Raw genomic sequence first — 18,461 nt, 5'->3', positions numbered from 1 at the left:
TTTTTATTTTACTATTTTTCTACGTATATATGTATATATATTTATATATGATACTGTATCAGTGTATATTTAGGTAATTTTATCGACTTTGGTTTATAATCCAACTGCCAATCTAAAGGTAGTCCATACATCAAGAGCTATCCTAAACTTTGGCCCAAAAATCTGACTTCAAAATTTTGGCCCAGCTATCCAATCTAGCCCAAATCACCAAATTAGTCATGTTCCTCCTCTTCGCGTCACACCCAGGCCGGCCACCCCCAACCTCCTGCCCATCCCGTGCCACCGGCGCCGGCGGCCGCTTCTGCCCTACCTGCCGCTGCCCGCATCCTGGAAGGTTTCATGGGGCCGCTGCATCGCCGGCTCGTGCATCCGCCCCAGGCTGCGCCGTCGCCTGCGTCTCGACTCCCGCGGACCCCTACTCCGGGCCAGACCGCGGCTCTTCCCGGCGCCTCGCACGGCCATGCCTTGCCCCGGCTGCTCGGCCTGGGTCCTCAGCCTCACACCCGGCGGTCGACGGCCAGCGCCACCGCCTCCAACCTGGCCGCACCTGAAGTGCGAGCCCGCGACAGGCACGCGTGGCTGCTGCACGCGCACCACGAGCGGTAGGGGAGCACGGCCACCTGCCACAACACGCTAGTAACCTTCTAGGATGCGGCATCTAGCATCCCCAGGGGGTGTTTAGTTGCTAGCCACATCTTGCCATACCTAACTTTAGGCAAGTTTGACCAAATTGGTAGGTATTTGATTGGTAACTAAGTTTAGACTAGATTTTTTTGGGCTCCACATGTCATAGACAAAGAAAAAGTGTGGCAAGATTCCCTTAGTGAAGAAAAGTGTGGTGGCCAAATTCTTTGCCACACTTGCCACACTTGCCTAACCTTAAGTGTGGCAAAGTGTGGTTGGCAACTAAACAACCCCCAATTTAACTACATCTTTATTAAGTAGCAAGATGGTTGCTACTTTAATAATCAGACAGTCTAGTTTTTGACAAATAGCTAAACCATTGTCGATTCAGTTCATTTAGCCTTGGAAACTTGTTTCACATTGTAGCCAAGTCTGTCCAGCTATCATTGTATCAATGTTTTCAGCCCATTATGGCTCCTAGCTTTGGTTGCTCACATCTTTCTGGCACACCAGCTTATTGATATTGCATCGAAGAACTGTAGGGTTTGATTCTCTCGGTCCAATGTAAATTATTAGTTGTTCACTTTTAGTTTCTTTGAAGGATCATTCGTGAAATTTAGGAATTTGGATCATGCAAACAAACATTTTAATGTTATTATTGCCGTGTGACATATTTGCATTGTCATTGTCTAGTGGCTGGCGACCAGCCGCAGCGAAGCGCGGGCATGGTGACTAGTAAGTATTATGAGGATGAAACTTGTCTCACATTATGTAAAACTTCTCTCTTCTTGTAATGATTTTGTCATATTAACAAATTTACTGATTTGACAATTTAATGTTTATGAAACTTTTTATAAAGCTTCCACGGAGACCGAATTTATATGTATCACTAATACTAGTAGTACTATAAAATCGTCGGTGGTTCTCCCGTTAAACATCTCGAGCTCGAGCTCAGATCGACCTCGGCTGGCTCAGAATCCTCCAGATTTAGGTGGCAGGCTCGCTCGATCTCGGCTCATTGACAGCCTTCCCGCTCAGAGGGCTCAGCCGCCAGGGGCCTCAAGCCTTCAAGTTCATCTCCTCCCTTGCTCTTCCTTCCCTGGCGGCGGCGACTGGGCGAGCGGCGGCGCCATTTGTCCTGTCTTCGCCCATCCCTTTGCCGGCGACGAGCGCATCCTCCAGGTATGCCGGCCCCTTCTCTTTCCTTCTGCTGTGCCAGACGGAGCACCCCAAACCCTAGCAAAACTATTTGTATTCGGATCTGAATCCAGTTACTTCGATTTTGTTCGCAAGAACTATCTGGTGTACATGTGTACACCCATGTCCTATGCTTGGTCCGCCCCTGCCTGGCGCCTAGGGTTGGGACTCAAGCTGCGGATGTACTGAAACCACCTCTGGTTAATGTTGTGGGATATCATAACCTGTGGGGTAGAAATTCAATGGAAAAGTTCCAGCTTTTATAAAAATTCCGCCGTGCCATCCCTGTTTATGTTAGTGCTGTTTGTTCAAATTGATGTACTGACTGCAAGCTGGTTCTTTTTGTTGTTATAATATGCAGTCAGTCACTGAGAAGCTAAAGGTACCGTTGTATGACTTTCCATTCATCTCAGAGTTGAACAGTTATACCCAACGTGCCCTTTGTGCTAACCTGTGTATTATTTGAGGTCTGTTATGTGCATCTTAGCAGTGTTATGCAGTATTTGATCCACTGCTGTTATTTCACTTGATGAATGTAATGGTTTTCATGTACCTGTAATGATGAATCCATAAAACTCTATTTTTCTTTTGATTTTTTTTTCTACAGGCCAAGGCACCAAGCGTCATGTCGGAAAGAGGTCGACTGCCAAGGCGTCCTATTGGTGATCGCAGGGGGTACAATGAAGTCCGCCTAGTTGAGCCCAGAGGGTATCCTGAAGCCCGTGTGGTTGATGAACGTGTGGGTTATCTTGACACCCGTCTGGTTGATGGACGTAGGAGCTACCCTGGTGTTCGTATGGTTGATGACCATAGGGGCTATTCTGCCATTCGCATTGATGACTGTAGGGCATATCCTGACATCCATGAAGGCCCACGCATGAGGGGAGCTCCTCACCCTCACCCAGCTGTTCTAGAGGAAGAGCTTGAGTCACTGGAACTTGAACTCCGGAGGCTTTTGGCAGATAACCGTGCTCTGGCTGAGGAGCATGAAGATTTAAACAGGGAATTACAAGCTGGAAAAGATGAGATCCGCCACTTGAACATGATCATTTCAGACATTACTGCTGAGAAGGAGGCTTATATCAGTAAGCTTGTGGACAAGAAGAGGAAGCTTGAAGCTGAACTTAGAGCAAATGAGCACTTACGAGATGAGATTGTGCAGCTTCGTGGTGAAATTGAGAAGCTCATTGGTGCTAGGAAAGAACTCTCTGCAGAGGCTGCATCTCTCATGGAAGATCTGACCAGGGAAAGATCTGTTAAGCAGCAGCTACCTATGCTGAAAGCAGAGCTTGATGGTCTGCAACAGGAACTTATTCATGTGAGGTACATCTGCACACTCTTTTGCGTTCCATCTGATTATCAGGTACAATTAGCCATTGGCATGCTTTTAATTCCTTGGATTGTCTTTTGCAGGACTGCTTGTGAACTAGAGCGAAAAGGGAATTTTGAGTTGGTGGAACAAAGGAAGGCTATGGAGAAGAATATGATTTCTATGGCACAAGAGATTGAACAGATGCGAGCTGAATTTGCTAAATGTGAAGTGAGACCATGGGGTACAGGTACGACAATGGGACTAATTTACCTCACGGTGTTGCAAATTTTATTATCCTTGTTGCACGTTCCTCTTCTCATTGTAGGAAATCGTACTGCTGTAATAGTCAGGTCTGTTTATTCGACTGAATTTTTTGTGCATATTTCCGCATTTCTTTCGACCATTGGCATTATTATGTTGAGGTTTGTAGAAGTAGCACATCAGAAGCTGGCTTCTTTTTCTTATCATGGGCGTAAGAATTCTATCTAGGGGTCTTCACTTTTGATCACTCCTTAGCTGTTCCTGTTCGTTCTTAAAATACTATGTGAGGTGTGAAATCTAGTTATAGGAATAGCAAAGCTACCCATAAAAGTTACAAAAGTTCGATGCTTTACAAACTAGACCAAGTCCCCTTTTGGCCTTTTGGCATTGCATTGTCTTTTGAAGATGCATTTTTCACAATTATGTTGGGTATTATAACTGTTTGATTTGAAAGCATCCATTTTGAAGATACAGCCTACAATTAGATCATGGTGCAATTGGTGCAGGTAGCAGGATAGGACAGCAAAGCAAAACAAATTGGACCTAAACATTCTCAGCTGCCGTTTGTTAGTCTGGAAATTATATAACATACAAATTGAGACAAATTATGCACACAATGATGTTATATCTCTGTATCCAAAAGCGTTGCATGTAACCGAAGCACATTACTAATATGTATTCATGCCTTACGAATTTTTAAGCTATCACTTAGGAAAATGCTGTATCAATTAAAACTGGACCTATATATATGACTGGCGTTGACTAATCTTATTGCATACATGCCTTTGTAAACTCCGGAATCATATTAGTTAACTAGTAAAGGTTACATAAGGTATATGTAATACGCATCGAAAGTTTAGGACTTTAGCTTCACATTTTTGGGCAAAATAATTGCTCAGCTATGTGTTTGTTGAGTTCTGTGAGTCTGCTAGTCGCATTGGATATGATAATTAAAATATGAATAATTAAAATATGAAACACTATACTTGCACTGTGTTCAATGTACAAAATAGCGGGCTATAGTGCCGCTTTAGCGGAGCTATATCGTTTTGGACAGGTTGCCGCTACGATATTCGGATATTGTATATTTTACTGCTATTGACGCTAGCAGAGCTATTGCATGCAATATCGGAGCTAAAAGCTTTAGGGCAAGTGTTTAGCACGCTAAATAACAAGCATGGTGAGTCATGAGAGCCTAGTTATATTCCAGCCACAAATTCAGTGCGTCTGTGTATGTCCTGAAGCCCTCCTTTCTGGTTCCCACACTCACTTCTTACCTTGATCTGCACGCGGCGGCTGTGTGCGGCAGCGCGGCAACTACATGTAGCCTGGCTGTTTTTGTACTTCGGTGCTGCAGCAACTTCAGTGCGGCAATGGGCTGCCCTGGTGCTGCATGTTTTTTTTGGGAAAAACGCTAAATGGCATAGCTTTGCTATAGCGGCCAGTATATCTTGTTTAGCATTTTGAGGAGCTCTCCGCTAAATGGTTTATGTAGAGAATTGGGAAACACCACACACCCAAAGGAGGGGGGGGGGGGGGGGGGGTGGGGGTGATCTCTATTATATATTGCCGTATGGCTTGGAGTACAAGTAAACTCAATACAAGGAAATACAACAATATATCTCTAATACCCGCCCGTAGTCGTAGGCGGAGCTAAACGAAGACCAAGACTAGTCCTAAAATCAGTGTACAACTGGACAGGAAGTCCTTTAGTCATGATGTCAGCATACTGATGAGAAGACGGGACATGCAAGACCCGAATCTCTCCCAAAGCCACCTTCTTGTGAACAAAATGAATATCAATCTCTATGTGCTTTGTGCGACGATGATGGACGGGATTAGAAGTCATATATACAGCACTAACGTTGTCGCAATAAACAACGGTAGCCTTGGCGAGGGGAACATGAAGCTCCTGAAGCAACTGTCGGAGCCAACAACACTCAGCAACAACGTGCGCCACTGCCCGGTACTCAGCCTCAGCACTGGAACGAGAAACTGTAGTCTGGCGTTTAGAGGACCAAGACACCAGATTATCTCCAAGATATACACAGTAGCCTGAGGTGGATCGTCGGGAATCAGGACATCCAGCCCAATCAGCATCAGAATATGCGGTGTGTCGACAGAGCCAACTCCCAAAGAAAGACCAGCATCCAGAGTGCCCTTGACATAACGCAAAATCCGCTTGACGAGTGCAAGTTGTGGTTCCCTCGGATCATGCATAAACAAGCAGACTTGCTGAACAGCATAGGCCAAATCAGGACGAGTCAAAGTGAGATACTGCAGTGCACCAACAATACTCCTGTACTCTGAAGGATTCGCAACCGGAGGACCATCTGTAGCAGACAGCTTGGACTTGCTATCAACTGGCGTCAAGATAGAGTGACACTCGCTCATACCGGCGCGCTGTAGCAGATCCGAGGCGTACTGTCGCTGGGACAAGAATAAACCCTTTGAAGTACGGGTGACAGAAATCCCCAGAAAGTGATGTAGATCACCCAGATTAGTCATAGCAAACTCTGCATGAAGGCGACTAATAATGGAGAGAAGCAAATCTGTCGACGAAGCAGTGAGAACAATGTCATCGACATAGAGAAGCAGGTAAGCAGAGCTGGCGCCATCCTTGTAAACAAACAAGAAAGTGTCGGAGACTGACGGAACAAACCCCAACTGACGAATATATGTAGCGAATCGCTGGTACCATGCCCGAGGAGCCTGCTTCAACCCATAAAGCGACTTTTGCAGAAGACAAACATAATCTGGATGTGAAGGATCAGCAAAACCAGGAGGCTGCTGGCAGTACACTGTCTCATCTAGATGTCCATGCAGAAAGGCATTCTTCACATCGAGCTGACGAATAGGCCAATGACGAGATACAGCAAGGCTAAGAACAGTACGAATGGTGGCAGGCTTGACCACAGGACTGAAAGTCTCATCATAATCTATGCATGCTGCTGAGAAAATCCACGGACAACCCATCTAGCTTTATGACGTGCAAGAGAACCATCTGAATTTATGCTTGAAAATCCACTTGCCAGTAACCACATTAGCTCCAGGAGGCCGAGGAACAAGGCGCCAAGTACCATTATCAACCAGAGCCTGAAACTCATCTGCCATAGCTGCTCGCCAATTAGGATCCGCAAGTGCACTGCGATAATTGGCCGGAACGGGAGAAGCAACAACATGATCACCGCGAAGGACCGGCGGTGGAGAACCACTCATCGGACGTCGGGCAGGCTCAAGTGGAGGAAGCTCTCTAGGAGGAGCTTCTGAAGACCGCGCCGGAAGAGGGCTTAGGTAGTGGCCCTGCAGCTGCGGTAGAGGGAGCTCGCGAAGAGGGCGACCAGGCTGCGAAGAGGGCACCGTAGCAGCAGCTGGTCGGCGGCTGTACACTTGACCGAAGCGTCCAGGAACAGATGTAGTAGTAGGAGCAGCAGCTGGTCGGTGAGTGTAGACTTGACCGAAGCGCCCGCTAGGTACAGCACCACCAGGAGGCGCTCCAGGCATCCCAGAAGAAGCACCAGCAGGCGCACCAGAAGCAGCACCAGGCGCTCCAGGAGGCGCAGGTGGATCAGCTGCTGTTGCTGACGCAGGAAGTGGGCTGGAATCCATCCCGCCCGTAGAAGAAGACGCCGAAGGACCGGACGGGGGCACGAAACCACACCCGCCCGGAGAAGAAGACGCCGAGGGCCCTAGTGGGGGTTGAACACCGCTCCCACCAGGTGCTGAGCACAGTTGCTCAACGTCTATGGAAGACGGAGCAGCCGTAGGAGAGCCACCAGCTGCATGATTAGTAAACAAAGGTGCAATATCCAAGTCGCGACCGAGTAAGAAATCAAAGGAGCTGGTGGTGGGTGGATGAGTCTCACGAGCGAAAGGAAAGGTGGACTTATCAAACACAACGTGTCTAGATATAATGATGCGACACGTTGTAAGATCAAAACAGCGATAACCCTTATGATCAGGCGGATATCCCAAAAAGACACATGCGGTCGAGCGTGGAGCGAGCTTGTGTGAAGAGGTGGCCTGTAGGTTAGGATAACACAAGCAACCAAAGATACGCAAGTGATCATAAGAGGGATAAGCATTATATAGGCGAAAATAGAGAATCGCGTTACTAATGGAGGAGGAGGGGCGCCGGTTAAGCAGATAGGTTGCTGCTGCTAGCGCCTCAGCCCAATACTTGGGCGGCATAGAGGCATGGGTGAGGAGGGTTCGCACTGAATTGTTAAGAGTTCGAAGGATGCGTTCGGCCTTGCCATTCTGTGGAGAGGTGTAAGGGCATGAGAGGTGAAAGATAACACCATTTGCGCGCAGGGTGGTGTGCATGGCGTGGTTAACAAACTCAGTCCCATTATCAGCTTGAAAGCACTTAACGGGAAGGCCGAACTGAGTGCGAGCATAAGCAATAAAATCAACGATATGCTGATGTACATCGGATTTGTGCTTAAGTGGGAACATCCAACAACAACAACAACAACATAGTCTTTTTTCCCAAGCAAGTTGGGGTAGGCTAGAGATGAAACCCGAAAGAAATAAGTTCAAGGTTCAGGCACATTGATAGCTAGTCTCCAAGCACTCCTATCCAAATCTATCTCTTTAGAGATATTCCAATCCTTAAGGTCTCTCTTAACCAACTCATCTCACGTCAGTTTAGGTCTACCTCTACCCCTCTTTACATTATCGACTCGCTCAAGAACCCCATTACGCACCGGCGCCTCAGGAGGCCTTCGTTGGACATGTCCAAACCATCTCAGCCGATGCTGAATAAGTTTCTCCTCAATTGGTGCCACCCCGACCCTATCTCGAATAACTTCGTTCCGGACTCTATCCCTCCTTGTGTGCCCGCAAAACCACCGCAACATCCGCATCTCTGCTACACTCAGTTGCTGCACATGTCGCCTTTTGGTAGGCCAACATTCAGCACCGTATAACATCGCCGGACGAATTGCTGTCCTATAGAATTTGCCTTTTAGCTTTTGTGGCACCCTCTTGTCACAAAGGATGCCAGAAGCTTGCCGCCATTTCAACCAGCCAGCTGAAATTCTATGCCTAACATCTTCATCAATGTCGCCATCCTTTTGTAGCACCGATCCTAAATACCGAAAAGTATCCTTCTGGGCCACCACTTGCCCATTTAGACTAACGTCTCCCCCCTCATGCCTAGTCGCGCTGAAATCGCACATCATGTACTCGGTCTTGGTTCTACTAAGTCTGAACCCTTTCGACTCTAACGTGCGTCTCCACAGCTCTAACTTTCTATTAACCCCTGCCCTACTCTAACATCCAACAATAGTGCGAAAAATCATCCAACAAAACCAAGTAGTAGGAACAACCAGAAATACTAGCAACCGGCGAGGTCCAGACATCACAGTGAACTATCTCAAAAGGTGAAGTAGTTTGAGAAGTAGAAGTAGCAAACGGAAGACGCGCGTGCTTGCCAAGCTGACATGCATGACAAAGCGAGCGATCTACTTTATTACATGAAACTAAATTGTTCTGTTTTAAAGTAGCTAAGACTGCTGGACCAGGATGACCAAGGCGACGTGGCCACAAGGATGAAGAGGCGGCAAGCATGGCTTTTGCGGCTGTGGGGGCGACTGATGGGATGGTGTAGAGGTCGCCTGTACTATCGCAGCGAAGGATCACTCGTCCCGTCCGGATGTCCTTAACAGAAAAACCAGAGGCGTCAAATTCAATGGAACAACGATTATCGCGGGTGAATTGGCGAACAGAAAGTAAGTTGCGAATAATGGATGGAACGATAAGCATGTTGTTCAGAATGAATCTAGACGTATCTGTGGCTAGAACGGAAGAACCTCGGGACGTGACAGGGATATGTGCACCATTGCCTACGGTAATCGAAGAGGAAGCAGCTGGGAGGCGAGAGAGAAGTATACCTTCCGAGGAGTGCATGTGAGTAGAAGCTCCAGTATCCATCACCCATGCATTGCCTTCGAGCGCCATTTGCTGGAGGGCAGCGATCAGGCCAGCCTGATCCCACGAAGGGGACTGAGTTGGCGACTGAGGGGAGGTGATCGCCGCGTGAGCCTGTGGAGGGGCGCCCAGAATGCCTTGACCGCCGCGCTGGAATTGTGCGCCATTGCTGCTACCTTGCGCACCCTGGAAAGCAGCCCATGGGTTGATGCAGACCCAAGGACCGCTAGGGTTAGGTGTGCGAGGCGACTGCTGCTGCTGCTGGCCGCCGTTGGAGCGTCTGCCCCTCCTGCGACGCTGCTGAGGTGGGCGCTGCTGCTGCTGCTAAGGAGGGCGCTGTTGCTGCTGTGTGACGGAGGTCGAAGATGATGTAGATTGGCAGGAGGAGCCGCATCCAGCCGAGGAGGAGGCGATCATGGCGGAGGAGGCAGCCACCTTTGACTGATTTGCTAGGCGGAGCTCCTGGAGGGCAAGCCGATCTACAGCCCTGGAGAAGGTCATGGTTGCGTCTCCTGCGATGATCTCTCTAGTGGTGCTGTAGCGAGAATCAGCTCCAGCGAGAAGGGCGAGAACCATCTCAGAATCGGCAACAGGCTTGTCGACGTCGCGAAGAGCATCAGTGGCCTTCTTGAGGGCTTGGGCATACTCGTGGACAAACATATCCCCTTGAGTTATTGCGTGGAATGCATGACTCAAGAAGATGGCACGAGGAGCTTTGTTCATCTGGAAGTTGTTGGAGATGGCGACCCAAAGGTCCCGTGCTGTCTGGTTAGCGGCCATGGTGAAGTCGAGGATGTCCTCGGTGACGGAGCCATAGAGCCAGCTGCGGACGGCACAGTCGGCCTCATTCCATGCATCAGTGCGCGGATCAGGGGGAGGGGCGCTGTTGATGTGGCTGAGGAGGCCGAACTTGCCGCACATGGCCTCGAAGAAGCTGCTCCACTTGGTGTAATTGGAGGAGCGGAGTTCTAGCTTGATCGGGACGTGCGCCTGGACGGAGACGGCGGCGTACGCAGCCATGGGGATCGGCGGCGGCTGGGTGTCGTCAACGAAGAGGGAGGAGATGCCGTCGAGGAGAGAGTCACCGTCGTTGAGGGTGTCACCGTCGTTGGTGACACAGGACATCAACAGATTGTTGCAGATGCAATCTGTTGATGTTGCTGCAGCCGACCAGGAAGGGCGCAGGGAGGAGGAGCGACCAGGGAGGTGGCGCAGGGAGGAGGGGCCGACCAGGGAGGCGGCGCAGGGGTGAGGAGGAGGTGCCGCAGCCTAGGGTTGGCGGCGGCAGGTGGTGGGTGGGTGCGCAGGCAGGGTTTGCCGCGCGAGTTAGGGCAGCGGAGGGGGGAGAGGGGCACGGCCGGCTTAGGGTTTGGCCCGGACTCGTGATACCATGTAGAGAATTGGGAAACACCACACACCCAAAGAAGGGGGGGTGATCTCTATTATATATTGCCGTATGGCTTGGAGTACAAGTAAACTCAATACAAGGAAATACAACAATATATCTCTAATAGTTTAGCCCGTGATTTTGTACATTGACTGTGTTACATGAAACACTACACTTGCCCATACTAAGACTGCATTAAAAATTTTCTTCAAAGTAGGCTTCCTGAAATATTATTTATCTTGTCACTTTGTCAGTACTGTTGATGTTTTGTGTTTATCATTTTTTTATTTATTTAATATAAGGTAGATTTCTCATGCTATCAATTTTATGTACCCTTTAGGTGGAACATATGGGATGCAGATGGGCAGCCCTGAAGTGGCCTTCACTAAGTCATATGAAGATGGTTATAATATCCATGCGGTATGATCTCCAAAAAGATTGCATGTGTGACCATTAAATTTCCCCTTATTAACTTAAGATAGCTCCTCAATTATCTGTAACTTTCTATTATGTTACCAGGGGGTTTCTGAGAAAGGTCCTCTGCATCCTCCTGAATCTGGTCCATGGGGGACTTATGACAAGAATCGCCTTCAGTACCGCTAAGATCACAATTATTATAATCATGGGAGAAAGAGTTACCTTCTAAGTGTTAACCTGTCATGTCACATACTCACATGGTTTAGTGGTTTACAGTACCTAAGCTTTATACTTGCTTGCTTTACAATTAAGACTTGTTTGAATGCTTCTAATCATTTTAGTTTCTATAGTAGTTTATTAAAGTTTTTCCAATACTATCTAATTGCAGAATTATTGCTTGTGATATGTCTAAATAGTAAAGTATTGATATCATGATGTCAAGATTTCTATTGCTGTATGGATCTACGACTAAAAACTACTTTAATAGGGCTTGGACATATATGATATGCTTTAATATTTGTTAGAGTGGGTCATACATGCCCCATATGGCTTAGCTAGCTTGAGCTTAGTTAACTACTGAAATGGTGTACGGCTGCAGAGAGAGAGAGAGAGAGAGAGAGAGAGAGAGAGAGAGAGAGAGAGAGAGAGAGAGAGAGAGAGAGAGAGAGAGAGAGAAGCTATCTACAGTCCTCTATCCCTTGCTCAATATTGATTTTAGACATAAAAGAGATTTGGACCGCATTGACCTGGTTGTCTCATATGGTCCAAGATATCGATATAGATAAACAGATACCACACCCTTGAATTCAAGTTGGATCAGGAGGCTCTGAACTGAGTTTGAGAAGGCGAACATGATGTTGAACTTGAGTCTAAACTTTTGTGGAGAAGTAGGTTGCTTGAAGATCAGAAGGCACATATTGCTGACCACCAACAATGAAAGATGCACCAGCACCAGTGAGCTTATTCAGCTCATGTTCCACAAGGTCATTAGTAATTCTGAAAATTGCACTGGTATCCGAGGTCAAACAGTTCAAAAGTATGGAAGGGAGCAAGGGGATGGCTGGATGGGTCCTGAACTCCTGATGCTATCCTAATTCGAGTTGTGGAGATGCCTTGCGAAAGCTCTTCAACCATATTTTTTGGTCAAATGATGCCAGAAGAGTGGAGAAGTATATTATCACCAATCTTCAAGAACAAAGGAGACATTCAAAGTTGTAATAATTACTGAGTCAGTAAACTGCTGAGCAAGACCATGAAGCTATGAGAGAGTTATCTGTTGAAGTACAAGTGAATTGCCCACCCCCACCTCTTCCCATCAGCTTAAGCTTTTGGGTTGTATTGGTTGGTGCATGCAACTCAATATGGTATTAGTGCTAGAGGGCTCGAGTTCGAATCCTAGCGGGCGTGATTAAATAAAATAATTGCACCCGACTCCTAATTTTCACGTTTGAGGCTTGAGCAAGCCTGCACATGAGGGGGAGTGTTGAAGTATAACTAAATTGCTCACCTCTTCCCATCAGCTTAAGCTTTTGGTTTGTATTGGTTGGTGCATGCAACTCAATATTATCGAGCACCATTTGGAAAAGAATTTTGCATGCCACCATGAGCCAATTCGGTTTCATGCCTAGAAGTTGTTGACCATGGAAGCAATTTCCTTAATAAAACAAATTATGGAGTAGTATAGGGAGCAGAAGAAGAATCTGGCATAGAATTAAAGTGGGTTTGGATTGGCGCCAAGCTTCTTGCATTCTCAATGGTATGTTCTATAGAACTGCGATTTGACCTACAATGTTGTATGGTACAGATTGTTGGGTCTACTAGCAGGTGGCATGTTCAACAGCTAAGTGTTGCAGAAATGCATATGATGCGTTGGATTTGTGGTCATAAAAGAAAGATTTTAGTCTGAAATGACGATGTACTTGTAAGCTAGGGTAGCACCAATTGAAGGAAAGCTTGTACGGCACCATTGATATGGTTTGGACTTTGGTCATTTCCAACAAAGACCTCTAAAGGCCTTGGTAAAAGAAGTGAAGTGTAGAAATAATTAGTTATGCACAAAGAAAGAAGGTTTAAAATCATAGGACAATATAACTTTCAAAACTGGACTGTAGGGATGAAACTAGGCTCAAGGTTCTTCCTTTAGGCCATAAGGAGCATGACGAAGTGGACAAACATAGTCAATCAGAGCCTCAACTTGGATTGGTTCCATATGCATTTTGTGTAAACTAAAATTAAGAGGGCATTCTTCATATCCTTATTAGAGATCGTCTACAATGAGGTGCTTGCTTCCCTGGATCTGTGCAGCTATAGTTAAAATTTTCAAGAGCTGTCATTTGTCAAATCCCGAAGAGGCTATACCTACTACTTGCCACACTTAGCCATGTCTATAATCCAAAATTTGTCGGGCAATCTTTGGTTTATCCCCTAGAATGCATAGCTATCATGCCATACATATGTTTGGTGGTACGTCTGGATTTTGTTTTGTTGCTGCACTCCTGGAGGCATGAACAGTCTTTTATACAGCAGGGAGTACCAGAAAAATTATGGTGTTTTCATGTGATCAAGCTGTGGAAAGCAAAATTCAGATATTTTGCAGCTGTATGGGTAGCAATGCTGTCGACTGTGAAGCACCTATATTCGCCCTTCCCCAATGGCCCAATCTAGGACTTCATGTAGGAAATGTTTTCAATCATAAGGAAAAAAGTTGCCACAAGCAAAGGTCTGTCTTAATTAAGGACGTTCTAGTATGTTCACTGCATGTGAAAGAAAGTAGAAGGATTACTTGGAATGGAGCTGGTAGATCTGCTTTGATGCTTTTATGTGATAAGTGGCATAAGGAAGTTTTACAGTGAAGAAATCTTTTGGTAAGGCTCTGAGATGGGAAAAGCTCACTATATTTTTATGACAGCAGCAGATAGAATTGAAGTTTGATGCTTTCTTCTGCCTTATGCAAGCACATTGCATAGTTGAATACAAGCTGGTTAAGAATCTGGTGATCTGGTCCTAAGTAAGTCCTATCAGATTGGACTGTCCCATGTACCGAGCTAATGAATGTTAGCTTCGTGTTTGGAATAAGAGTGCTTTTCCAGCTTGTAGAGATGAATCTGGGTTTAATTAAGAAGTGAAGATCATTCCAAAGTCTTCTAAATGATAGAGACAGGCTGGTGATGGCTTTCAAAATGATGAGGCAAGTAATTTCTCTGTCCAAGCAGAAGTTGTACTGCATTTCTATCTATGTTTAAATGGTCATTTATAGTTATCCTTAGTATGTTATTTGCAACTTAATTTAGGATATTTTGAAATGGTCACTTCTGTCTACAATGGTCATTTTATCTAGATTACTCCCTCAGTGCCATAAAACAAGTCATTCTAGAAGTTATCAGACAGATTAAGAAGGGAGTAAAATGACTATGCTGCCCCTCGTATTTTTTCGGTTCTGATAAAAGGGACGCCCCTTTGGTTATCGTCCTTCTAATGGGGCTAAATGCAGCACATGCAGGATAGTTGCTGCCCAGTTTGTTGCCACTAACCAAAAAAATCAGTTATGCACTCACTGATTAGAGGGTCGACACGATTAGTACAGATGTTACATTCACGGGCACAACAACAACAACAACATAGCCTTTTTTCCCAACCAAGTTGGGGTAGGCTAGAGATGAAACCCGAAAGAAATAAGTTCAAGGTTCAGGCACATTGATAGCTAGTCTCCAAGCACTCCTATCCAAAGCTATCTCTTTAGAGATATTCCAATCCTTAAGGTCTCTCTTAACCAACTCATCCCACGTCAGTTTAGGTCTACCTCTACCCCTCTTTACATTATTGACCCGCTCAAGAACCCCATTACGCACCGGCGCCTCAGGAGGCCTTCATTGGACATGTCCAAACCATCTCAGCCGATGCTGAGTAAGTTTTTCCTCAATTGGTGCCACCTCGACCCTATCCCGAATAACTTCGTTCCGGACTCTATCCCTCCTTGTGTGCCCGCAAAACCACCGCAACATCCGCATCTCTGCTACACTCAGTTGCTGCACATGTCACCTTTTGGTAGGCCAACATTCAGCACCGTATAACATCGCCGGACGAATTGTTGTCCTATAGAATTTGCCTTTTAGCTTTTGTGGCACCCTCTTGTCACAAAGGATGCCAGAAACTTGCCGCACATTTGGCTAAAATAAAAATGTGTTCCCCACAAGTTGTCGAGAGTCTACGATGACTTGTTTTATGGGACAAATTTTGAATCCTAGAATGACTAGTTTTATCGGACGAATGGAGTATAAGGTGCCCTTTGCAATTCTAGAACCCAGAGACTATTATCGATATTCTCTATAGTTGCAGCTCGATGTTTATAATTCATATACCATAGGATGGAGTGTGTCTGATGCCATAAGCTGACAACAATATAGCTCTATGGATCTTATCATGCAGATCAGATAAGCATTATTGGTCCAAAAATGAAGTAGGAAACAGTTTAGCTTTATGGTTAACAGCTGTTTCTTGTACCATCCCATAAGCTTTTGAGGACTGAGGAACATTGTGATATTAGCTAGTTCTCTGTCATCTATCATGGAGGGAGCTAAGCAAAGTTGGATGTACTACCTTGGGAAGAGAAGACGTTACAGAACAGAATCACATAACAAAAATTCACCATCTTCTTTGCAAATATTATTCCGCTACATCTTACTTTCTTGAGCTGTATTGACTATGGAGGACTACAAGTATCATAGTTTCACATCAGTGAGGTTTTGAGCACATGCTGATAGAAAGTAGCAACCTTATGATGGGCCTGAAGCAAAGATTATCCATCTGGCATATGACTTGATTTCGAGAAGGATATATCGGAATGCCTACTCCTTCGCTATTAACAATTTTGCATATTGCTTTGATCCTCCAATGATCAATGCATCCTTTAAGCAGTTAGCTATGTTTAAGTTCTGCTGTTCATTCCTTTTTGCTTGTTATGTTTCTTGATGTGGTGAAGAACAAGTGTTTGCACTATGCTAATCACATTATAATTTCTTTGGTGCATGTTGTTTTATCATCATACTTTGTTATGTCCTTTTACTATTCTCTAAATGTACTTATGCTTTTTAATTTTTGAGGATCAAATGCCTAATTCTGTTGGTCTTGTCCTTGCAGGGTGAAATCCTTAGTTGTTCGGGTTATGAACTGTAATGGCGATACCCTATATCAAGATATGTACACAGTAACCCAAGACTCAGATGGATTATCAGTTGGAGATATGAGAAACACAAACACCCTCATGGAATCATATGAAGGCACAGAAGCACAACATCAAATGTTGCAATACTTGACGGAACATGAATGTGACACCACCATAGGTGACTTGGTTCATAAGCAGGCATTATTTTGTTGCAGTTCCCTATATGGAGCATGTGAAAATGCTTTTCAGTGCATCAAAGCTGGGGAACTTTGGTTCACTTGGAAGCCTTTGCCCCATGTCATATCATGATTTCCTCTGTGTAGGAAAAATGAGAATAGGCTGCTGCAAATGAGAGCTTACAGTTTTCTTCATTGATCGGTTAGCTTGTGTCAGGCCTTCAAATTTCCAAGCTAAACATATTCAGGGTGTTTAGCTGCCTGCCCCTTTTGCTCCTGGAACAAATCAGTTCAGTGTCTTGATTAGTTATTTATTTTCAATATCTGGATGAACCTACCTGCTTATAGAGCAATGGAGCTTGAGATTTGAGATCAGTAGAGCAATGTGAGCTTCTGTAATCAGGAATATGAGCAAAGCAAAAGACTGGATGCAAGAGCACGTATGGGTTGAACAGAGTCCATAACTTGCGGATGTGACTGAAGCCAGAATGTGGCATTGAGGGTGCTGATACTGTTAGTTTGTCATTTTTTTCCTCAAAACTGTTGTTATGACTGCACTCATGGTTGTCATGGCCAAACAAAGTTAGATGCCATAGGACCTGCCCATGGAACATGTTGCCAGCAAGCTATGTACGGTATTATCATGTTTATGCTGCTTGCTTTTGCTGTGGTACCTCCACTAAAGCTTTGCCTGGTGTGGTCAAGGAGGCTGTTTATTGGAAAGTTCAGGAAGGTTTTGTACGTGTAAAAACAGAATGGAAAGTGCACACGAAGCTGTCTAGCAAAAGGGAAACCGAGGATTTACAGCTCCATGCAGTGTCCCCGATGCGTCACAGTTTGCATCATTCGACTTTGGTAGTTATCTGCCGTGTCTGCAAATTCACATTCACTGGCCTGAACATATCGTTTTCTGAATTCAACTCCACAGGTGTGAGGTGTTTGGTCCCATTCTTGGAAAGTATCGGAGACTGACAATGACAAAATGGTAATGACCTCATGGATCATCCTCGTTTTTTTTTGTTGAAAACATGGATCATCCTCTGTTGGCACTGGCCATGCGCAATCGTTCTATATGGACTGACTGAAAGTAAAATGCCCAATCAGCGCCTTCTCTCGTTGTTCCTATAATTTGTACAATTTTACCCATTGTTCCAAAGGCTCCACAGAAAAAATTTCCCTACAGGACTGAATCCTCTTAAATTTCTCTGATTGAACTCCAATCCCAAGGGAGGCCATTTATTCTTAAATTAATCATCACCGAATGATTTAAGCTCTTTGACCTTATGGTTGTATTGAAGCTGCAGAAAAGGGTTGTATTGTAGTGGAACTCTGGGACGGATAGCAACTAGGGGTGAAAACGGTCGGGGTAAATCCCGTTCCGTTCCGCTCCAACTTCTACATTTTATCTCTTCGTTTTCGTATTTTCGGACAAATTCGAAATTGGTATGAAATACGGGATGTCAAATTTGGAAACGTGATGGAAACGGTTTGGTTTGTATCCCGATTGTTTTCATATTTTCTGTATTTTATCAGAATATCCCGTTTTTACTAATGTTTTTACTACTATGTGTGTGGTTGTGGCTATGAATTTGTTATATCTTCTATCTAAGTGTGGGCTTATGAGTTGCGATTATATGTGTATGGCTGTAAACTTGTTTGTGAGGTTGTGAATTATTATCATGATTTACAATTATTTGTGTTATTATTATTTATCTATTGTTTTTGTGTACTCATGTCAAGTTTGTTGAATGATTGGGTACTAAACGAGTCGGTGTATTTCTGTTTTGGTTTTTCGTAGACCGTTCGTTTTGGACACATCCGTTCAAATGGGTTCGTTTTGATATCCTGTACGTCCGTATTCATTTTCGTGTTAAAATGTAAAAGTGAAAATGGTAGCGAGGTTATCCCGACCAATCCAACCGTTTTCAACCCTAATAGCAACGAGACATCTGTTTTTTTAGAACGCTACGAGCCATCACTACCATTCCAATC

At 45.2% G+C, this 18,461-nt stretch overlaps 1 protein-coding gene across 3 annotated transcripts; it reads left to right on the top strand.

Annotated features, from left to right (window-relative positions):
• The first annotated feature begins 1,543 nt into the window (after positions 1-1,543).
• LOC120666618 (protein FLX-like 3) lies at positions 1,544-18,035 on the top strand. 3 transcript variants are annotated; one of them, XR_005671799.1, is made up of 6 exons: positions 1,544-1,806; positions 2,429-3,144; positions 3,235-3,380; positions 11,056-11,135; positions 11,235-11,383; positions 16,268-18,035. XR_005671799.1 is itself a non-coding variant. In XM_039946502.1 (5 exons), the coding sequence occupies exons 2-5, from the start codon at positions 2,447-2,449 to the stop codon at positions 11,316-11,318; spliced, it is 1,008 nt and encodes a 335-aa protein (XP_039802436.1). In that variant the 5' UTR covers positions 1,544-1,806; positions 2,429-2,446; the 3' UTR covers positions 11,319-11,583. The 3 variants fall into 3 exon arrangements, 1 of the variants encoding a protein (XP_039802436.1); XR_005671798.1 differs by having other exon boundaries at positions 11,235-11,392; positions 16,269-18,035; XM_039946502.1 differs by lacking the exon at positions 16,268-18,035 and having other exon boundaries at positions 11,235-11,583.
• The last annotated feature ends 426 nt before the right edge of the window (positions 18,036-18,461 follow it).

Source organism: Panicum virgatum, chromosome 3N (assembly GCF_016808335.1).
Source record: "Panicum virgatum strain AP13 chromosome 3N, P.virgatum_v5, whole genome shotgun sequence".
In the NCBI taxonomy this organism is placed as follows: Eukaryota; Viridiplantae; Streptophyta; class Magnoliopsida; order Poales; family Poaceae; genus Panicum; species Panicum virgatum.
Note: the sequence above shows the minus strand (reverse complement) of the source record. Positions and strands in the feature narration are given on the sequence as shown.